We start from the raw sequence: 23,262 nt of genomic DNA, 5'->3' as shown, positions 1-23,262 counted from the left end.
AGCCCACCTTTGCCTCAGCTTTGGATCAAGCATCTGAACTTATCCCAATGATCCCTCCCATTCCCCAATTCCAAGCCGTAGGAAATTTGTCCATTGTTAGCGAGCTTTCAGAGCACTGCGTGAATTATGGCCACTTCTTGGGGAGCTGAACTGTTTAAGAACTTCCTATGCAGAAATGTCTGCAATCCACAGAAGTGGCTAGAGTCTATGCAGACACCCAAAGGGTGATGTCAATGACATGTTTCAATTTCTCTGAAAATCTAGCGTGAACTCCCATCTTCCATGCCCAGAACAAGGACCTGCCTTTCCTCTTGATTCCAGGTTTTTCACAGCATCTCAAGCATCATCTACACTCGGAGTTTGCCCCAATTCCAGCCCCTGGAATAGGTGAACCCAGGCAAACCACTAGGTCAAGCTACCACTTGTACTGGCCGAGCTCACTGCTCCTTGAAACAGAGGTAAATTGCACCAGTGCAAAGGTGTGACTCGCAGTGTTTTACCCTATTCAGACTAGGGGCTCGGTGGAGCTGGGACACCGATAGCTGCAATCAGGGCAAAAATTCCCAATGGAGACAAAGCCTAAATCTACAAGCCACCAGCTGTGGTTCACTCGTGAGGCCTCCCCTTTGTTACATCACCACTCAACAGGAACACAGCATTCAGGACTGCTGAGATCTGGCACAGTAGGACTTTCCACCAGGAAGTAATAAGGGGAAGTCAGAGGGGCTCAGTTAATCTGTATTCAGAGATACAGTTTTTAGAAAGAGAGAACAGCAGAAAGGAAGTAAAGCCAAGTCTAGATAAAATGGAGGGAATCCTTAGCAACCCGTTTTAGCTTTTGGGAAAGTTATCGTCTGGTAGGGCTCATGCTATCCTTGCAAGTTATCGATTCCCTCCCGCAATCAAGTAGAACATTAATCAATGAGCATAAATGGTGTTTTGGTGGGACACACCAACATCCACTATGTTTCTTCCCCTTTGCTGGCGCTCCAAACTAAGAAAACTTCCTTCTGAGAAACCTATTATGCTGGTGCATGGAGGCAGAAGTAAACAAAAGGCAAACCCCTATAAATTCCTTGGGTGAAAGTCTGACCCCACTGAATGGCAAAACTCCCAGTGACTTCAACAGGGCCAGGATTTCTCCCATTGCATTTTATAACTGATCTTGGCATTTTCAAACTTGGCATCTAAATTTGCAAAGCGCCTGGAGGTCTACGGATGGAAAGTGCCATAGAAGAGCAAGGCATTAACAACTGTGCTCAATGCCAGGTGTTTCCACATGCAAGTGGAAAATGGGATTCTGTAAAAAAAAGATTTTTAATCAGCTGTCTAGGTGATCTACCTAATTTTTACATACAGGGTGAAATTCAAAGGCCCAGAAACAGGCCTACATGCCACCACCACCCCATGTAAGGCCCCAATTCAGGAAAGCACTTACACATGTGCTTCCTACTCAGGACAGCATTAAATAGGGAGGTCATTTGTCTGCTTATAAACCAGGCAGTCCTTTTTTGAGGTGGTTTGTCCCCTGTCTGAGACAAAACTGGATGTGGTTTTGTCTGGTATTGGATGGGGGATGCCATAATTAAGCGCATGCCAGGGGTCACGCTGACGGGGGCGGGGCAGCATGCTCTTCAAAATGGCAGCCTCCCGTGTGGCATGACCTCGCATGCAAAGTCATGTGGAGGGGAGTTGGGTGCCATGCAGGTGGTGGTAGGCCCACACTGTGCCCAGAAGTACTAGAATATCCAATATTCTGGGCACGTGCGATTGGCCCCATAGCATTAAAAGGTGCTTAATTCTCAAAATGTCCTCAAGGCCAACTGACTGGGATTTAAGCATGTGCTTAAGAGCTGACCTAATTAGGGCCCTAAGACCTCATAACAGGGCTTTGTGGGGGACTTAAGCAGCAGTCCTCTGCACAGGGCTCAATGTCACTTCCAGTGACGTGTGGCTCATGCAACGTGCAAGTTATTGCGAAGGCCAATCTGGAGGCTGTTCAGTTACAAGTTAGCGCTAAAGCTTAGTGGTCCCACTGGCCTCCAACAAACCAAGACTTAAGTAAAATCAGAGGATCTGAGGGGAGCCATGGCAGAAATCCTGACTTGTGGAAAGAACGGCTTCCCCCATTTTATTTGGGGTCCTTCGTCCCACACGGTTCTGTTAAAGAACCTCAAATTTTGCACCCATTGGAAGGGAAAAAAAAAATCCATCAAAATCCTGCAAGGAGGAGAAAAGATAAAAGAAGCAACAAGGAGGAGAGAAGGAAACGAACCGGAAAGGTTTTAAACATGGTTAAAGATGCAACAGCTTTAAAAGAAACAAATGGCCTCTCCACCCTGCCCCTGCATCGAGACAAGGAACCATTGGGGCAAGTCAAGGATTAAAGAGGAAGAGAGAGAACAGGTTTCGTTAGGTCGATGCAAGTGCTCTCTTGTGGTTATTAGGAAGTCATGCATTGTAATAGAGACTATCACTCACTGCCCGCAGTAGGAGATGCAGCAGCAGCAGCAGCAGCAGAAGTGGTGGGAGTGGAATTGACGGAGGAAAGAGCTACATGGGTTGGGCTAGAAACATGTTTTACATCGTGGTGCTGGCTCACGATGGAAGGCTGTCTCCTGAGGGCTCCCTGTAAAGAGGAGGCGCCGGTCTGGAATGTGTAAACTACGTCCATCTGTAAAGAATCAGAGAGTGAGATAGCTTTGCCCCACAGTCAGAGACCAAGAGGAATGGGGGGTGGGAAGGAGGGGAGGCTGGGCGGACAGGGACAGACACAAACAGACGATAAGGAAGAGAGGATGGAGGTGGGCAGGGAGAAGAAAGGAAAAACCCATTTCAGATTACATTCCCGTAAATACAGTTTTGGCAGGTGATCCAAAAGCAGAGACATGGAGCAAAGATTAGACGTTAGCTTTCAGCCTTTCCCTCCCTCCCTCTCTCTCTCTCTCTCTCTCTCCAGTTTGCATCAGATGCAATCTTTACAGGCCCAAAGGAGTGGGGGCAGTCAGGGGAAAGGTTCTAGTACATAAAGGCAACCTGCAGGAGGTGTGGAAAGAGAGAGAGACAGAGAAAGACAGAGAGAGGGAGGGGATGGGTGTAGGTGTGAGCTGGCAACTGAGACACAAAGTGCAGCCTGTATTCTAGAAAACTGCAATGGGATAGAAAAGCATTTCCAATCAGTCATGTCTTTCATTGGACTGAGTAAGGGGCTGACTCCAGAAACACGCCGAGTGTCCACAACTCCCACTAAAGCCAAACGGGCTCACAGACGCTCAGCACCTCTCTCAGGATCAGGCCCTGAACCACACAGTGATTTATGCAAATGCCCTAAATATAAAGAACAAAAAGAAACAAAAACCATCAGCTATGAAATAAGGAAACAGCCGCAGTGTCAGTCTGCGGACACATTCCAAGGAAGGTAGCTCAGAGCAGTAGCCAGTTACATCTGGGGATTTATTACACAGCTCTGAATTTTGACTCTCCTAGCTATCTCTTGGTCCATACAGGTAGAACCAGGAGGCTATGCGTCCTTGCAGTTTCCTTGTGTTTCTGGCCACTGCCCTGGTCACATGATCCTTATTAAAAAGCCCTCCCCAAGGAACAGCACGCAGCTTCCCAGACCATCCCAGTGGGTATTCCATGCACAGCTTTGCCATTTCCTTGTTTCATTCTCATATTGTGATGCAGGAACGTTTTCCTGCGATCAGCGAGGGCAATCGTGAAAGAATCCCCGCCATTTCCCTTTAAGGCACACGTATTTAGGACACTCTCCTGGAAGCCTAGAACTCCAGGGTTTTGATCTCCAGGCTGGTTTGCTAGGATTTGCAGGACAGACATGATGCTGGAAAGAACCCAGGGCTTTGCATAGTGTTGCAATAGCAAGCAGCATTTTTCATGAGGCAAGAACGCAAAGCTTCATAAGTAAACTGGCTCCAGTACGGACTCGTTGGGAACCACATGGTGGCTACTGGTATCGCTAGCTCATTCATCTTACTGGTTTGGAGACAGCGCCTAGAACCTGCATCACCTCTGCAGCACTACATTACAGAAATTTCTACCTACCGTACTCCGGCAAGTCTGGATCGTTCTTGTAACGGCATGGTATTCCCAAAGGCGTTATCGTGCTGCAGGCTAGCTTGAGAAATTAGCAAACACAGCCAGCGTCCCAATGACCAGCAACATCTGACCCCAACGGAATCTGTTTTCCCCTATCCCACTGCAAAAATAACCCAGCCTGGCCAATACAAGCCAGTACCAAAGCTTAAAAGAATAGGAGCTCAGGCAACAAAAATCACGTTGGCTTCAGTCATGTGTACTCCCCGGCTCGTGTTTTTCACACACAACTCACACTGACCTCAATGTGGGCCGTGCGCCAATATTTTTTTTTTAAAAACCACACACATGTGGCTTTAGTGTGGATCACATGCATTTCCTATGTGCTGCAAAAAAAATGTCACACTTATGGCTGTATGAACCACGTGTGAAGTAGGACTTGTATGCGAATCCCACGTGGGCACATCTCCCAGTCCAATGGACTCAAGGGACCTTTTGCTGGTTGGCCACTGTTATGGAAGCAGGTACCTGCACTGAAACAGTGACCAAGCTTCACGAATCCAACGTGCACAAGAATACTGAGGCCTCATCTCGGCACCTCCATTCCATGAAGTGCCCCCAGCCCCCTCTTATCCCCGTTTCTTTGAAATGCAGCCACTCTAAAATTCTCATTCCAAGTGTGTCGCATGATTCTGAAACATGCAAAACAAACATGGCTCCTTCCTTATCCCATGTACGTTTAACAATCGAACGGTAACTCTGGCAAGGTCCCTAGGCAGGAGGAGTGGAGGTGGTCAGATTAGTACCTTCACATTCTAGTAGCCTTTGTGGTGGAAAGAAAAGGTGAACATGGGGTGGGGGTGTTTGCTTGCTTTGGGTAGGGAAGAAGAAACCACTGTACAAAGCCAGGAGGATATAGCCTGGTAGATATGGGTCTCAGGAGACATTTTGTCTTAGGTTTATCATATTTTCCATGTGCCACCCATGGACTTACTCTGCCTTGCAGATATTGCCCCGAGCTCCCACCCAAATGACCCCCCCCCCCGGAGGAATTTCACTTTGAAATTCCCAACCAGACTCAGAGGCCAGAGGGAAGCATCCCCAGCCCCTCAGAACCTGCTCTGGTAAAGCAGGGTTTGGACACAAAGGCAGAAGAGTTGGGAAGGAAAAATAAATGTGAGATAATAACCAAAGGCAGCTCAGCCGTTATCCCACTCCCTTCAATAGCTCCCTTCCCCCTTGTGTCTCATCACTGGGCTCTGGTTCCTGGGAGCTGGGTAAAGAGCAAAGGGAAACCAAAGGACTGGCCCTTGCTGTGCCTATGAGGCTGTAGTGGTAGGGAGCAGACAGACTCGTAAGTTTCCCAGAGGCCTTTGAGGAAGATGCTTTGAGGCTATCAAATTCCTCCCCCCACCCCCTCAAGACTTGTTTAGCTGGAGCCAGGGCAATGGCGATGCTCCAGGTCGACAGATGCTGGGCCCCCCTCAAGGGGCTGAGAAGCCCCTGCTATTCCTAGCCAGACGTCTCATATTATTAGGCAACTGCCCAATCTGCAGCCAGGACGCCGGAGGGTAGGGGAAGAACAGACAGGCCAACACAAGGGAAATACCCAGAGGAGATGAGGAGGTGGAATGAACGTGCCACTTGCAGAAGGGTGGGGATTCTTTGTTCCTCACATCCACGCTGAATTCATGAGCTTCCTAGCATGGCATTTGAGCCAGGCAAGCAAGGAGGAGAGCCCGTTGCTAGGGGCTGGCAGTGCTGGGAGCATGCTTCAGGAGCTTGCAAGTCATTGGCATGGCATTCCTCACTTTGGCCTTTGCCTCCCGCCTCTTCACCCCCAGCCTTCTACCTTCCCAGTGTGGGGCAGGAGGTGAGAGGGACAGAGAAAGCCTCCACCAGCATGGAGTAGAGGAGGCCCTGGGGGCAGGGAGAGGACTGTTAACCAGAGAAATATTGAGAAGGGAATGGCTGGTAGAGAAACGTGAGCAGCTCATGTGCATGGTGTATTCTTCAGGATGAGACGCTTCCTTTCAGGGGGAAAAAGCAGAGGAGGGTCCCAAGGACAAATATGCTCTTCGGCAAAAACAATTAAAAAAAAAAGTCAGTAAGTTTTTTAAAACTGCAATAGAAAAACTATTAAAGAAACCATAACCAGGCTTCTTTTCCTCGTACAATTCTCCTCCCCTTGTAGCTACAGCACGGGGAACAGTAGATAAAGAAGAGAGGGCCCACGAGTAGGGACTTATCAGGAGGCTGGGGGAGCAGCAGGGAAGAAGATAAATAAAACCAATGGGGAGGGAATGTGAAAAAAAAAGTCACCGTGGTACGGGCCACCACCACGCTGCTCTGGCTGCCTTTGCAAGAGACCATGTTGGCTCCAGAGAGGCGAAAGCCAACACGGCTCAGCCAATAATTCTTGTGCAAACAGCTGACCGAGGCCAGCGGGCATCCAGCTGGCAAAGAAGAGCCCCAACTTCCCTGCTGGTAACAGAGATGGGCACTCAAGAGTGGCAAGTCCTGACAAGCAGCTCTACTACTCCACCAAACTAAGCCAGCCTGGCTTTCTGCTGAGCTGGGGCTGCTGTCCTCATCTTGAGCCTGGGGTTTGAAACGGCTCCAGCTGAAGGCCACTGAAGTCAGTGGGAAGAGGACAGGTGGGGAAGGGAAAGGGGTGGAGCTTTGATCCCTATCGAACGGGGCTCACACACCTGCAACGTAGAAACAAGGAGAGAACCAGGGTGCTAAATGCCCCATCTCCCGCAGCGTATTCAACTCCATCCCGGATGCAGGTAGATGGGCCTTCCAAGAGCAGGATCTTTCGTCAGGGCTTGGCTAAGGCTGCCCAGCATTTACTTCCCACTAGGGGAGCAACAGTCCTGCAGACGATGCTTAGAAAAAGGCCCAATAGCCACCATCCATGGTTACACGGTCACCTGCCCAAGTACCATTAACACCGAGGGCCATGCAGCTCTGAGATCCTCCCCCCACAGCTGCGGAAGGCACTGAGATCCCTCCCGACAGTAGCTATAGCCCCCACTCTCATTGTGGCCCCGGCCCCACTGGGAAGCGGGCGGCTAAGCAGCAGTGCATGCCCACAGGCCTGGCTTGCTGATCAGCGCTAACCCAGAAAGGCACTGGCAGTGGGATTTCTAGACCCTGGAGGGGCTGAAGTGTCACCGTGGCCACGAGGAGCTGCACAGGTAACAGGAGGGCCCTAGATTGCTTCGGCCAGGGCCCCTGGGAAAACAGGAAGCGGCACCTCAGTGCCCAACACGGTACCTGAGTCTGTATCCTGTTGAGGCCCCTGAACCACAGAATCTGTCCTCGCCGCATCTCCATTTCAGCATGGTCAATCTCATCCATGTCCTCCGGCAGGTCCTCCTCTGGAATATCCTCCTTGGTGGTACCATGTCCGGCTTCCTTCAAGAACTTCAGGTGGCTGGTCGGAACACTGCAGATCAGCTACAGAGACATGGGGACCCATGGGTTAATCCCTTGCCATCATTTGTACCAATGGAGCTGCTTCCTCATCCTGGGGATATGACATCTTTGCTCCCCATCAGTATTGCTCAGGCTGGCTCACCTGCGGCCCTGAGCTGCTCACAAGGCAGTAGTTAAAAAGAGGGAGAGCCCTCATCTGCCAGCCTAGAGCAGCACTCCCTCCAACTCCTTATGGCAACCCCCCCAGGGTATATTGGGGGGAGGATGGATGTTCGTCTCACAGCACCAGCCAGAGGACGGAGAGCTCTACCTCTGTTTTTAGCAGAAGGAAGCAAGCAGTGCTTGGGGGCGGTACGTGGCGGGGGGATTTTGAATCATAGAACTGGAAGGAACCGCAAGAGGTCATCTAGTCCAGTGCCCGGCACTCATGGCTGGGTTAAGTATTATACAGGTGTACATGCAGAGTGATAAGATGTTTCCATAGGGGACAATGGGTTTGGAAATATATAGCGGGGGTGGGGTCATTAGCCCAGCCCTCACCTGGCCCCAAAGCAGCTCTCCGACACCGATAAAGATGCACCAGAGCCAATGGCTCAAAGTGAGCCCGGAGCTGCTGAACGGCTTCCCACCAAACTCCACGATGAGGATCTGCAGTGCAGGAGAGAAGAGCACACGCCGCGGGGCTGTTAGAGGGGACATGCAGTCAGAGAGGTCGCATGGCATTTGGGAGTCTCTTCCTCCTCAAGCAACCAGTTCAGGATGCTTTCAGTGTCACTGGGTGCAGGACTGCAAAGCTACAACTTGGGGGTTGGAAAATGCTAAGAATTTCCCACCAAAGGCATCTGAAGGGAAATTAAGTATTTGCCCCTTGAAAACGTTCAGTTTTTCTACACCACGTCACTCCCATTTAAAAAAAAAAAAAGTTTTCAGCAACTGGTTTTCATTGAAAAAACTGGAAAATTTCAAAACAAAAATTGACATTTACATAAAAGGCTGTTTCTCACCGGAAAATTTTTTTCCACTGTAAGAAGATTTTGACTAGTTCTCCCAATCCCGTTCCAGTTTGCACCCGGGTCGGGCCAGTATATTGGAGCATGTATCTCATCCAGACCCAAAAAGGGTCAAAGAAACCACAACGACTTCCCTCTCCTTGTGCTTTATCCTCTTTCATATCCCATTGTCGTGACACCGAGCAAAGGGCATTGTCTGGACAGCTCTGGAAACCCTCTCTACAATAAATGCTCTTTGCAGCAGAGCTCCCCAGATGCTGCAAGATGAGGCTTCTGCGCCACACACCCAGCCACTCAAATTTTCCCCATCTCAAAAGGGAGTGGCAGGCTTAACAACTAGGCACACGCCAAGCGTTTTTACTGAAAAAAGGACCAAATGAACATCCCAGGCAGCAGCTTGTACAGGATGTACAATTCAGAGCTGTAAAACGCTAAGCCCCAGAGCAACAGAATGGAAACTCTCTGTGCTCATCCATGTCAGCATCTGGATGGGAGTCGGGCCAGAACCAGAACCTCTTATCTAGACCCAACTCGACTGCAGGGCTCTGGATAAAATGGACCCTAAAGCTAAACTACTCCTTGGTCCTGCAAAACCCAGTTTTCAAGGTCATTTCTAGCTCTATCTAGGGGTTTATAGACCCATCACCATAGTATCTGAGCAGCTCATAAGCATTAATGCAATTATCCTTGCAACGTAAGGAAGGACTATTATCTCCATTTACAGGTGGGGAACTGAGGCACACAGAGGCTAAGACACTTGCCCAAGGTCCCAAAGGGTGTCTGTGGCAAAGCAGACACTCAAACCCCACTCTCCTGAGATCCAGGCTAGTGCCCTAACCACTTCCCCATCCTTCCTCTCTTCAGTACGCACTACCTATCTCTAGTCCACACGCACCCACGCTGCTCAGGGCCCATTGCTGTTACCTGGGCAGCAAAGGTTCCCAGCACCACCGTGCAGAAGATGGGATTCCGGAAGATGGCATCAAAGACGTTCCTCTCGCCATGAATCTTGCGAGCGTTGATCTCGTTGAACAGCTGCATCATGACGAAGGTGTTGAAGACAATGGTGTAGTGTTCAGAGGGCGGCGAGTGCAGCGGCGTGTTCCGGCCACTGTCAATATCAAAGAACTTCTCGCCTACCAGACAGGAGGTGAAAGAGAAAGTTTGTGCGTCTTTTCCCGCGTAACCTGGAATTTGAACTGACGCTGCAGGACGAGCAGGGTTGTTGCAGCCGTGTTGGTCCCATGATTGGAGGCAGACAAAGCAAAGGGAGGCAATACCTTTTATCGGCCCATGGTTCCTACACATGCCTAACACCTCACCCAGCGCACTAAATGCTCCAATAGCAGCTCCAGACCATCAGTACGCTCTCAAATGAACTCACAGAGGAAAACGATAAGACAAAAACACTCCATCACCTGTGGGTGACCACTTTTCACAAAGCGATCACTCTGTATCAGTCCTCATCCTCAGAGGAAACCTGCACCACACCTTGAAAAGAAGAGCCTGGGCGTTTAAGTTCACTACTCTGCTAGACACTAAAAACCACGGACAGAATAGAAATACTGAATTTACGGCATATTACAACAATCTGTAACCCACTGACACCCCCCCCTCTGCCCAGCTACTTCCCCCTACCCCCTCCTTCTCCACTCTATATCCCTCCAGTCATAAACAGGCCACTTCACCTTGAACTGTCCCTTGAAATGTGGTAACTACTTATGCTAAACAATCTGTTCCACCTCAAATTTAGCAGGGATGCTGAGGCTATGTGTACACTACAGATTACTTGGGTATAATTTATGTCGCTCGGGGTGTGAATAATACACACCTCTGAGTGATGTGCACCAGTGCAGACAGCGCTGTCGGCAGGAGAACTTCTCCCATAGCTACCGCCTCTTGTGGAGGCAGGAGTCATTAAGCTGACTGGAGAGCTCTCCCCCGTTGGCTTAGAGTCTTCACCAGAAGTGCGCTGTAAGTTATATAGTGTAGACATAGCCCGAGTCAGTTTCCCAGCCCTGAAGAAGGGCTCTGTGTAGCTTGAAAGCATGTCTCTCCCCAACAGAAGCAGGTCCAATAAAAGACAGGACCTTCCCTCACTTTGGCTTTCTAATTGCAGGAGGAGCTTGATTATGGAAACACAGGGGGATGGACTAAGGGAACGTGGAGAAACAGATGCCTGTCTCAGTTAGCATGACCGAGGGCACCAGCAAAATGCAGTGCATCATGAATAAGCCAGGCAGAGCCCATTCAGACACCTGGGAGGATATGTCCCTGTGTTGGGCCCTACTGGAGGTCTTTAAACAGATGGGAATTTAATGCCGGACAGGCAGCCAGAGATAGCCATGTCCTCCCTTCATCCCAAGAGGATCATCATCAGCAGCCTCCTTCCCCCCCTCACGCTGCCCTCTGCCGTCCCCGACATGAAGCTGCCACCTTGGGGAGCTGAGCGCCCATTGGGTTCTCGGCCTACGTGCTGAGGCGGCCAAGGAGGGAGGCCATTTAGAGCAGGCAGTAGCTGTGGTTTGTGTTGTGGATGCTGACTCGCTTGGAATTAGACCGAGTCCCACCCAGCAGCCACTTGTAGTCGCTGCAGAGCAGGGCCAGAACTGAACTACTGACCTAGGCTTTTAAGGTCCTATGGGCCATTACGAATCCCGGGAGCCAATCCATCTCTAGCCACAAAAAAAAGTGTTCATTTCATTAACCCTTTACTTAGTAGAGAGCTGAAAGAAGGAGCCACTTCCTTGGATACAGCGTGTGCTCTGCACCCAGTAGATTCTGGTGCAGACAATGCGATTCCCTGAACTGGGGTCACTGTAGGTGGGCACCTGCCCAGCTTGATTAGATAGCAGCCCGCATGGATTTACACCTCTCTGGTTTAGAGGCAGAGGGGGTGGCTGGTGTGGAGGTTCCCCCTCCCCGATGCCCCCACAGACTCACCTGCAAAGAGCAGCGTGAAGATGATGGTGAGCTGGTACACCGCGTGCCCCAGGATGTTCTTCATCATGGTGCGGGAGATCAGGGGCTTGTTGCGGCCGTATGGCCGGCGCAGCAGCAGGGACTCCGAGGGGGGCTCTGTGGCAAGGGCTAAGGACGCAAAGGTGTCCATGATCAAGTTCACCCACAGCATCTGGACGGCCTTCAGTGGAGAGTCCTGCAGAGGGAGAAGAATCCCCCATGGAGAACGTGGTCTCTTCGCTCAATACATAAAACCACCACCGCCGCCTTTGCCGCTCTGCGGCTCCTCACCGGACGCTTTGCCATGATTATTTTAACCACAACCTTCCCATCACAAATTACCATTATCCTCCCATTTGACAGAGATTAAATGACTTGCCCAAGGTCTCATGGTGAGTCAGCAGCCAAACCAAGGACTCCTAGATTCAAGTCCCATCCAGCTCTAACCACTAGGTTGTTCCCCAAGCCTCCTTACCTGTGTGATGCAGGCCCCCGTGAAAGCGACAATGACCGCCACCACGTTGACGGTCAGCTGGAACTGCAGGAACTTGGAGATGCTGTCATATACGTTGCGGCCCCACATCACTGCCTTGACGATGCTGGTGAAGTTGTCGTCCGTCAGGATGATGTCTGAAGCCTCTTTGGCCACGTCAGTGCCTGCGATGCCCTTGAGGGGAAACAGAGTGGAGAAGAGGGTGGTGATGAGTCATAAGAACATAAGATCAGCCATACTGGGTCAGACCAAAGACCCATCTAGCCCAACATCCTGTCTTCTGACAGTGGCAAGTGCAAGGTGCCTCCGAGGGAATGAGCAGAACAGGGAATCAACTGATCCATCCTGTCGCCCATTCCCAGCTTCTGGCAAACAGAGTCAAGGGACACCATCCCTGCCCGTCCTGGCTAATAGCCATTGATGGATCTGTCCTCCATTAACTTATCTAGTTCTTTTTGGAACCCTGTTATAGTCTTGGCCTTCACAACATCCTCTGGCAAGGAGCTCCACAGGTTGGCTGTGCATTGTGTGAAAAAATACTTCCTTTTGTTTGTTTTAAACCTGCTGCCTACTAATTTCATTTGGCGGCCCCTAGTTCGTGTGTTATGAGAAGGAGTTAACAACACTTCCTTATTTACTTTCTCCACATCAGTCATGATTTTATAGCTCTCTATCATATCCCCCCTTAGCCATCTCTTTTCCAAGCTGAAAAGTCCCAGTCTTATTATTCTTGCCTCAGATGGCAGCTGTTCCACACCCCTAATCATTTTTGTTGCCTTTTCTGAACCTTTTCCAATTCCAATATAGCTATTTTGAAATGGGGCGACTACATCTGCATGCAGTATTCAAGATGCAGGTGTACCTTGGATTTATATAGAGGCAATATGGTATTTTCTGTTTTATCATCTATCCCTTTCTTAACGATTCCCAACATTGTTTGCTTTTTTGAATGCCGTTGCACACCGAGTGGATGTTTTCAAAGAACTATTCACAATGACTCCAAGATCTTTTTCTTGAGTGGTAACAGCTAATTTAGACCCATCATTTTATATGTATAGTTGGGGGTCACTGGGAAAACTGTCCATCTCCCCACACCAGTGCTCGGCTTCTTTCCGGAGACAGGCCTGTTCCACAATGCCGACAAGCCGTGGAAGTTTGGATCCAGATCAGACTAGGCCCGCCTCTATCTTTACAGGACACTCTATGCTTGGAACAGCTTCCTACGTCCCATGCACCAAGCGCCTTCCTTCCCATGTGGGGACAGCAGGCTGTCAGTTCTGGTGGTGGATCCCCTGCCAGCATCTCTTTCTACACTGAGTGCTGAAATGGAGCAGACTGCAATAGTAGTAATAATACTGCTGAGCACACAAACACTTTCCATCTGTAGATCGCAAAGCATTAGACAAAGGCAGCTCAGTGGCATTGCCCCCATCTTACAGAGGAACAAAATGAGGTACACGGGAGGGGACGTAACTCGCTGGAGGCCACGCAGGTCAGTGGCAGAGCTGGAATAGAACGCTGGGCTCTCTCATCCCGGTACTGTGTCCTCAACACTGGGCCATGCTGCCTGCTGTTACACCTCAGTAAAGGAACAGAAGCATTTGGTTTAGGGTTGATTTGTCTCCAAACTGGGGCTTTACAGTGGTGGGTGCATAGAATATTGAACCATCTTGTGACTCCCTCCTTGAGCCCTTGGCATGCTGCTGCCCTAGCAGGAGGTTTATGAGCCTTCAGAGGTTAATGCTATGGCTAACAGCCACACAAAGTGGCTTAAAAGTAGCTGCTTCCCCTCCATCCTTTTTGCTAAACATTCATACAAACAGAGACCATTGGGATTCAGAAGTGCTCTCTCTTTCTCTCTGGTAGGGAGCTCCAGAGGAACAGATGGGCTCCCCCCCCAATTGCACCCAGTATAGTTAATTTGCTGGTAAAGGTCTCTGAGGATTACTCTCCCTTGTGTTTGTCACCTCCCCCTGCTCCTCTGGTCTTCATTTAGACTGTAATTCAGCAGTGGACCCCTGTGCCCACTGCAATCTCTCTGGGGCACAGACTCCCTCTGTTTGCTTTGCAAAGCGCCACCCACATCTAAGGCACTACACAACGGGCATTTAAAAGTGATTAGGCTGCAGTAATCAGTAGTGGGCACTAGACGGCGCTCAGTTTGCACAGATGCTGCCATTGCCAGGAGCGGTGTTAAGTGGGAGCCGCTTAACCATTTTCCCTAATGTTCTCCTGCTGGGTCCTGTTGAGCCTGGGTATTGGGAGATTCTGTCCCTAGCTGTGAATTCCCTGGTTTTGGTAGGAGAGCAAACGTGAAACTGAATTTTGACTATGTTGTTTGTTTCCCAGTCTCCGGAGTCCATAGTCAGAGAGATGCAGTAAGGGGCCCTTAGTTTCCTGTTCCTGTAGAAAAGTCTATCCCCAGACTGCAGCAGGGCAGCCGTTCTTTTCAATTTCTCAGCACAACATTCAGCCCCAAAAGGACTGGTCACCAGATTTCAGCACCCGATCCAGTCTCCTCTCCAGTTGTGGAACTCCCATGTCCAGCATGCAGATTCAAGACCTTAGTTTTAGCCAGCGATCAAGTCCATTGCTTGGACTAAATCAATGAGTGAGAGAAAGACAGAAAATGTTGATGTTGCAGGGGCTCTAGAGGATTCAGTAGGACGGCAAACCATTTAAAATCCAAGACCTGCAAAATGGCTTCCAACATATCTTTGTATAAAAAAAAAAAATTTCAAAAAGGAATTTGTTTGTTTAAACATACATACATTCCTCTGTAGTGGCTGCAACCCAAACATTGCAACCTTATGCTAGTGTACCACAACCTGAACATAAAACAGACTACAAACAAGGGGAAACGACCAGTCTATTTTCATGGTTCCATTTGAAAGAAATGCAAAAAGAGTAGGCAAACAGTGTTAACAGCAAAGAGAACTAGATTTTCAAATTCTTTCTGGGTAAATAAGCTAATGCATTAATCAGAAAGATAAGTAAGATCTCAGGTTGTTTATTTTAAGTCTAGGTCAGTAACTCCAGGCCTGGGTCCTTTAAGCCAGGCTCCTAAATACATGTGGCTGATTTGCAGAGGTGCTGAACATTGTCCTACCATTGTCCCGCACGTCTATGAAAACCAGGCTATGTTTATTTAGGTGCCTACGTATGGGTTTAGGACATTAGCTTTCAATAGCCACATTTGAAAGTTAAGGCCATGATTTTTAACCTAACAATATCCCTTTAAGAACGTAAAAGGAGGGAGGGTCTGTCTTTAAGCCAGGATAAGAAGATTGTTTCTCGGTACCGGATATTTTCCTGGGCCTTTGTGGCAAAAATCCTATAGCACTTAATACAAAATTATCACCTCCTTGCAAAATTTTTGAACTATCTTATGGAATTTAATAGAGATTTTTATAGCAGGGATAAAAGTCTATAGGATGATTAAAATGATCTCTTCTATTACATCCTGTATGCCTTTGAGTGATTCCTATACCACATAAAGGTTTTAATTCCTCTTCAAATCCATAGAATGTTTCCTAACAACGCAGCACACAGAGAAAAACCCATGTTCTTCCATACCATAGCAAATCCGACATCAGCTTTCTTCAAGGCTGGGCCATCATTGGTCCCGTCCCCAGTCACGGCCACCACCTGCCGCCGCTCTCCGACAGTGCTGTCAATAATTCCTGAAACACAGAGACAGGGTTCAAAGGAAACAGGCCCCAGCATGGGCTCCTCGCACAGATGGAGCTGCACTGGGTAGCAGTTGGCCTGGGAATCATTAGATCTGCACAAAGTGGCAACGATACAACAGTGGCACGTCTTCTCTTAATGCGGACACCTGTCAGCCACTGAATATTGCAGGGCTGCCTCTCTCCTTGGGGACAGGCACTGTTTTAAGATTCATCCAGCATCTCTTCTGGCAGGGGTGCTGGAACTATTTATATGGGGGGAGAGGAGGTGCTGACAGGCATTGAACCAAACTGTCAACCCTGTATATGAAGGAAACCACTTCAAGCCAGGGGGTGCAGCTGCACCCCCAGCACCTCCAGTTTCAGCACCTATGGCAGGATACTGCTGATACTTCACCTTCCAGATCACCTTCCCTGCAAGGATCTCAGTTCTTAAGCGTTACTGCCCCCCGCTAGGAAGATGATCAGCACCAATTAGCCTTGTTATACAGATGGGGAAAAAAATGTGAGGCACAAGGGACGATGGGGGGGGAAAGCATCTTGCTCTAGGTCACAGTGAGTCAATGGCAGAGCTGGGAAAAGAACACAGGCGTCCTGGCTCGATGTTCCATACCCTGTGGGCATTTGTGCAGGAGCATGTGTGCTGACTCTCCGGCTGCCCTTACCTTTCACAAGCGTATGCTTATCCGTGGGGGAGGAACGGGCCAGGACTCGCAGCTTGGGCCAGACTTTATCCAGCTGCTCTTGCTCCACCTGCAGGACCAACCAAGAGAGAGACGTTGAGTCGGTCACCTGGCCAGGCAGGCGTTTGAAAACTAGAGCCAAGTGAATCATTGATTACTCGATTTGCTGGCCGAAAAGAAAAAGTGAAAAACAAACTATTCAGTGTGGGTCCAAAAGGTTTAGTTTAGTTTTCAGGTGTGGAGTTTTTTTCCCCCACCTCGATTTCAAAACAAGTCAAAACGGTTCATTTAGCAAAAATATTCAACTAAAATAGTTCGACTTTTTCCAAAAAGTTTCCCTCCTTTTCCCCCCTACCTGAAACGATAGGCAGAATTCGACCCAAACACTTGAACAGTTTCGGTCAACCCGAAACGGCATTTTTCAGTGAATAAACTAGTTACTGAAGAATTTTGTCCAGCTCTATTGAGAGCAAAGGATCATTCGGTAGGGAAGGATGGGGAGTGAGGACTGGATGTTCCCTTCACCTCAACTCAACTGTTTCTCCCACGGCATGTCTAGAGCCCAGGCGTCCTCCGGGGTCACTGGTCCCTGGCCAAGCTGGCTAGGAGCCCCAGCTGATGCTAGCTGAGCGGACAGCTCTCTATGACAGGCACTCGAAGCATTAAAAACCCAGCTAGGTCCAGCTCAGTTTTGGTCCAAGAGGCCACGTATTAGGCAGGAGCAAGAGGCTACCTCCATATGCTGCACTTCCAGGTCTGTGGTTCGGCAGCAGGCTTTGTCAGCAGGCTATGCTTCTGAAGATGCCCCCGGAGTCTACTGTCCAGGGCCCGGAGGGACTCGTACAGAGGCAGGGTCCCTTATCTGTATTCCTACCTCTCCCTTCTCGTTCCGGATGAGCCGGTTGAACTCCTTGCCCTCCAGGCACAGGAAGTCCTCCCCGGGCAGCAGGATGCTGCATTTAGTAGCGATGGCGCGGGCGGTGTTGATGTTGTCACCTGTCACCATGCGGACGGTGATGCCAGCACGCTGACACTTCAGGATGGCCTCTGGCACCTAAGGGCAAGGTCAGAGAGAGACACTGTGGGAAAGAGACAGACGGGGGAAGAGACACAGACCGGAAAAAGAGGAGCTGGGGAAAAACAAACCCATAGGGTCAGACAGACTCAAGGAGTCCCACCTGGGCAGCATGAATGGAGGGACACGCTAGCAGCTGTGATGCAGCAGGAGGCCTCCTTGGGAATGAGTGGCAGTGGCAGATTAAGGCAGGATTGCTGGAATCCTGGCCAGCAGTGAGCCAGGGCAAATTGAAGAGCAGTGTCTGGGAAAGTTGGGTGCACGAGGGAGCTGGGGGTGGGAAGAGCCCATCCAGGGAGAAGGTCCAGGGGATGAAGATCAAGGAGCCCAGGGTGGGCCTGAGAGATGTTTTGAGGGCGTTGGAGCAGGAGGTTCGTTCAAGTTTTGATGAATTCAGGCCTCCCTTGGTCCCAATACACTGCTGGGCTGGGCTGGCCACTGACAGCAGGATTACGCAGAGGGATGCTGCGTAGGGTGGAAGGCTCAGGGCAGCCTGAGAGGAAGGCCCCAGATGGTGGAATCCCCAAGAACCAAAAAGCAGAAAGAACCAGAGTCCTGCTTCTACAGCTTGTCCTCCAAGCCCAAGGCTGATTCAGCACTGGCCCCCTGGAGTCAAGAACCAGGCAGCGGCTAACTCGAGAGCAGGGCGGAGAGTCTCCATCTTGCTCTACAGGAGCAGGGAGGTGGGGCATGGTGACTTGGGTCTATGGAGCCTAGATGCTGTGGCGAAGGGCACTTTAGAAGAACAGAGAAGCACTGGAGCCCCATCGTACCAGGCTGCACACAGGGGCCTCAAGTTACTGAGAGTTTGGCAGGAGCCGGCTCACTTCTAAGCTCGGTGTAGGAGGCACTGGCTGAGCGGTTCTGAACCAAGGAGCTGGTACTCTCCACGGCTCAAGGAGGTCTGTTCAGAGCCATTCCTGGAATTGGCCATGGTGCTGTTCTTCTACTGCCCCCAGGGAGATGTAACCTCATTGCCTCCTCCACAGTGCTCAGGAACCTCTGGTGCTGAGGTACGGATGAGCAATCCAATCAAGACGTGGGACGTTTCATTTCTCCTGCTGAGCAGGATGGCATGTTGACAGCAGCCCGGGCCTCTCCTGGCCTGGCCTCTCCGGCTGCACTGAACATCAGTGTGTGTGTGTGTGTGTGTGTGTGTGTGTGTGTGTGTGTGTGTGTGTGTGTGTGTGTGTGTGTGTGTGTGTGTGTGTGTGTGTGTGTGTGTGTGTGTGTGTGTGTGTGTACATTACTGCGAAATCAGCAAATTGAATCATGGCCTCCAGAGCTGGTGCAGACTGGGCATCTGTAATGCAATTCCCGAGCCCAGATACTTCAACGTCTAATTAGGGAAAGACGAGAGCAAGGCAGGCTCCAAAATGTAATCAAGAGGCAGGCATGGGACTGCTTATTGCGTTAGCCCAGCGGTCTGTCTGTCACCCCCGGGCGAGCCGTGAGAAAGAACAGGGGGGAAGGAGCGGGTGGGTGTCACTAGGGAAAACAGGTTCCTGTAAAAGGTACTCTCTCACCCTATGGGGCAGCAAATCAGTTCCCCCTCCCGGTAACCTTTCACCTGTGGCAGACACCACCGCAGCTTCTTGCATGGCATTTTGGCCCTTCCCCTGGACATTGGCACTGGAGAAGCGCTCGCGCCCAGACACTTTGCGGGGATAGGCCTGCCACCGGCGTCTGGTATACAGGCAAGGGAGGGAAGTGCACACCCCAGGCACATGGAGTGCTCCAAATAGTGGCATAGAGTGAGGGCACCTCAGGAGTTGGCACTCACACATGGCACAGGGACCACAGAACATCTCTCTGGGGTGCTGATGCCCCATCCACTTCTCTGAAAGGGCAATCACCCCACAGCAGCGGCATAACAAGGGGAACAGGGCTCATGCCCACAGCAGGGTGGGGGAAGGGACACACAGCTAGCAAAGCAGCCGAACGGCCTGTGTCAAGGTGATAAAAGGGCGTTGTGGTACCTCTGGCCGGACAGGGTCCTCTATGCCAACCACGGTGATACAAGCCAGGTCAGACACGATCTCGTTCTCGCTTTCCCAGTTAGGCTCGGCGTCAGCAGGAAAGTCGCGGAAGGCCAGGCAGATGGTGCGCAGCCCCTGGCACGCCATCGGCTCAATCACCTTCTTCACCATCTCATCCCGGTCCTTCACCTTGAACACCCGCAGGTCCCCATTCTTGTCCAGGATCTTTGTGCACCTGCACACGGCAGAGGTTTCAGAAGTTAACGGAGAGACGGCTCGGCATCTGCAGACTAACTAGAGAGGCAAGCCTCCCAGCACCAACCACACAGCAGAAGAAACTGTGCCACAGAGATTTAGCAAGCCCCTCTCATCTGTCAGTTAGGCATGAACCCCAAGAGTTTTCAGGTGAGTCCACAGAAAGAAAGAGGTGGATGCTTCCTTCCCTGAACCAGCCTAGATTCTCTGGGCTGCAAAGCTGGGCTGGGAATCTCTCTGGAACACACTCCCTACCCGACGTATGACACTACCTGGCTGCAGACACCACCGCAGCTTCTTGCATGGCATTTTGGCTTCCAGGAGCGCAAAGGCAGCAGTAGAAGTGACAAAATACTTACGCAGCAAATATGTCCAGCTCCCTCCCAACAGGTTCCGCTTGAGCCCTGATTAACATATTGTATCTTATACCAGGCAACTGAGGATGAAGCCACGGGGCTGTCCTGCAGGGGGCAATGCTCTTATAATGCTCAGAGAACCTTTCACCTCACTAGGTGCTACCCAAAGCTTTCCCAGAGGCAGTGTGTCCTAGTGAAGAGTGCACTGGACCAGGACTTGGGAGATTAGGGTTCTATTCCCAGTCTGCTTGGTGACCAATCCAGTCACATCTCTCTGGGCCTCAGCTTCCCCAATCTGTAAAATTAGGATAATGATACTGATCTCCTTCGTAAAATGCTATGAGAGCTACAGACGAAAAAAAAAAGTGCTATAGAAGAACTAGGGATTATTATTCTCTGTTCTAAAGATACGTCCACAAGAGAGATCTCTCACCAATGTCCCCTCCCCTCCCCACTGCAATCCCCCCACAATGCTGGGTTCATTCTGGGAAGGGCACCCCAGACCATCAGTGGCCTGTGGAGCACAGCTGGAGAACTTGCATTCAGAAGCACCACTACTGGCTCCAACAGGGGAATGGCTTACTCAGCAACGTAGGAGGGGAGGGTAGTTACTTGCGTAGGATGATCTCAGAGGCCCCTTTGCTGTACATGCGGAAGCTGCCGTCCGAGTTTTTCAAGACCGTGCTCATGGATTTGCGCACCGAGTTGAAGGTGTAGACCTTGTAAAGCTTCTCCTCTGGCACCTCGTTCCGAACCGCCTGGTAGTCTTGCTTCAAATCCAGGACGAAGCCCAGCAGGGAGCACTCCGTCTTGTTTCCCACTTGCCGTGGGAGGCCCCCTTCCTTTTCCGGTGGCTAAGAAGTTCCCAAAGTGGGCAGAAAAGAGGGGAATAAAAGTCAATAAAATCTTCCCGGCCAGGCCCACTGAGGTAGGGGAAGGGGGAGGAGTTGGAAGTCTGATCTGCAGGGATAGAATGGATGTTGAATTTTTTAGATTGTGATCAGCAGGGCCCAGAGTTAACACACCAAGATGAACGGGAGTAGATTCCACTTCTTAGAGCCCCGGAGCCAGATCCTCGGCTAGTGCAAATCAGGATAGCTACACTGTGGTCAACCCCAGCTCCGGAGCTCTAAGAGGTGTAAACCCCAGCTGTGGACCTGGCCCATTGTTTCAGACTCTCTGCATGCACCATCACATATCACCACACCAGTGTAAGGGACCGTGCAAGGTGACAGAAAGTCACAGATTCTAAGGAAAAAATGGACCATTGATCATCTAGTCCAGCGGTTGGCAACCTTTCAGAAGTGCTGTGCCGAGTCTTCATTTATTCATTCTAATTTAAGGTGTTGCATGCCAGTAATACGTTTTAATGTTTTTAGAAGGTCTCTTTCTATAAGTTTATAATATATAACTAAACTATTGTTGTATGTAAAGTAAATAAGGTTATTAAAATGCTTAAGAAGTTTTATTTAAAATTAAAATGCAGAGCCCCTCGAACCGGTGGCCAGGACCCAGGCAATGTGAGTGCCACTGAAAAATCGGCTTGCGTGCCGCCTTTGGCATGCGTGCCATAGGTTGCCTACCTCGATCTAGTCCGACCTCCTGCATAACAGGGGCCATTCATTCCTATTTGAACTAGAGCCTCTGACCAGCTGTGTAGAGGACACAAAGGGTGCTAAGCTGGTCTTAAACCCTTGTTCACCAGGGAGTAGATCTTATATCCCATCCCCCATATCCTAGCACAGCTCCGTGTTTTTCCCTGTGCTGTTCCTTTGGATGGTCGCCAGCCAACTAAGCTCTGGGAGGGGCTAGAAGCAGTGCTGTTGGAGTAGCAGAGGAAGGACAACTCACCAGGATCTTGGACGTGTAGGCTGAGTTGATGGCGACGCTATTGACGATGAGGTCTAAGACCTTGGGCAGGATGGCTTCGGGGTCGGGGATCTGCCGATAATGGGTGTCGCCCACGTAGGCCTGCACCACGGTCATGCGGTTCATGGTGAGCGTGCCTGTCTTGTCCGAGCAGATGGCCGTAGCGTTGCCCATGGTCTCGCAGGCGTCCAGGTGCCTCACCAGGTTATTGTCCTTCATCATTTTCTGCAGCGGGGCACAAGACAGGCAGTGAAAGTGTTAAGAGGCAGGTAGGCTTCTCCCCACCTGTGTCTTCACAGGGCGCACAGCCATGCTTCGCACCCCACAAACAGGCAGATCCTGGCGCCAAGGGCACTGGGAACACAGAGGAACTGGGGGGCCGTGGGCCTCTGCATTCAGCATTACCTCAGCGAGGGATGCCATCTCTGTAGGGCCGGCACAACACCCCTGCGCCCTCCCAGCTCCACTCTGGGGCTCTCCACTGGCTTGGCAGGAAGCACTATTGCCACGTGCACCTCCAGCAGTGCCGGGCCAGGCTCCTGGCTTACTTAGAACGAGGGGAAGAGAGGGTTTGTTTGGGAGAATAGGACACTGGGCAGGGGAATAGCAGCGGAGTGATTGAGAGTCCCTTTCCCCACCCGGCACCTAACACGGCTCAGCGCTGGCCCCACTGCACAACAGATGGGAAAAAACAGGCCTCTGCTTCCTCCGCTCCCGGCCTTCCTATGGGGAGGAGAGCCACCCCCAGCTGCACTCCACCCCAGCAAGCCCTTCTAGCCATAGTGACCGTAGCGCTCCCTCTGTATGCCTTGGTGAAGATGGGCACCCACTTCTGTCCTCCGCACAACACTCCCCCCGCCCCAGCCCTCTGGAGAGAGGAACAACCCATGTCCTCGTGGTGAACAGAGTCACCCGACCATTCCCTGCCCAGGCTGGGGCCTCACCTTGACCGAGTAGGCCAGGGAGATGGTAACAGCCAGGGGCAGGCCCTCAGGCACGGCCACCACCAGCACAGTGACGCCAATGATGAAGAACTTGACGAAGTACTGGATGTAGATGGGGGTGCACTCTGCCAGCCAGGGCCTGCGCTGCACCGCGAAGGTGTCGATCACAAAATACAGCACCAGGATGATGACCGTGATGGCCGACATGATCAGTCCTAGGGGAGGAGACAGGTGAGAGGCCAGCGGGACCTGTAGCGATGCCCCCGCCCCCCGCAATAGGCACCCGCACACACACTCCTAGGCTGGGGATCGAGATGGGAAAGCCGCTCTGACAGGAGTTTCTTGGAGCTCTGCTTCCCGGGGCCTTGAACCCTGCTGAAGCGACCTGTGCAGAACGAGCCCCGGGGGCTCTTTGCCTGTGTGTCTATCCACACCTAAACCTGCCCCGGCA

At 50.9% G+C, this 23,262-nt stretch overlaps 1 protein-coding gene across 6 annotated transcripts in view; it reads right to left on the bottom strand.

Moving 5' to 3' along the window:
- The window catches only part of ATP2B4 (ATPase plasma membrane Ca2+ transporting 4), a 105,518-nt gene that overhangs the window by 13,536 nt on the left and 68,720 nt on the right, over positions 1-23,262 (bottom strand). For 4 of the 6 annotated variants that reach the window (XM_039538705.1, XM_039538708.1, XM_039538706.1 and 1 more), the window contains exons 9-20: positions 22,812-23,026; positions 21,850-22,092; positions 20,611-20,852; positions 19,388-19,622; positions 17,208-17,387; positions 16,316-16,403; positions 15,538-15,644; positions 11,944-12,135; positions 11,451-11,664; positions 9,432-9,643; positions 8,038-8,145; positions 7,336-7,518 (exon numbers count right to left, since the gene is read on the bottom strand). In XM_039538705.1, the coding sequence (XP_039394639.1) occupies positions 7,336-7,518; positions 8,038-8,145; positions 9,432-9,643; positions 11,451-11,664; positions 11,944-12,135; positions 15,538-15,644; positions 16,316-16,403; positions 17,208-17,387; positions 19,388-19,622; positions 20,611-20,852; positions 21,850-22,092; positions 22,812-23,026 (2,219 nt within the window). Of the gene's footprint in view, positions 1-2,481; positions 2,675-7,335; positions 7,519-8,037; positions 8,146-9,431; positions 9,644-11,450; positions 11,665-11,943; positions 12,136-15,537; positions 15,645-16,315; positions 16,404-17,207; positions 17,388-19,387; positions 19,623-20,610; positions 20,853-21,849; positions 22,093-22,811; positions 23,027-23,262 lie in introns of all 6 variants that reach the window. The other 2 variants (XM_039538710.1, XM_039538709.1) reach the window with 2 other exon arrangements.

This window comes from Mauremys reevesii, linkage group 4, assembly GCF_016161935.1.
Source record: "Mauremys reevesii isolate NIE-2019 linkage group 4, ASM1616193v1, whole genome shotgun sequence".
NCBI classification, from domain to species: domain Eukaryota; kingdom Metazoa; phylum Chordata; order Testudines; family Geoemydidae; genus Mauremys; species Mauremys reevesii.
Note: the sequence above shows the minus strand (reverse complement) of the source record. Positions and strands in the feature narration are given on the sequence as shown.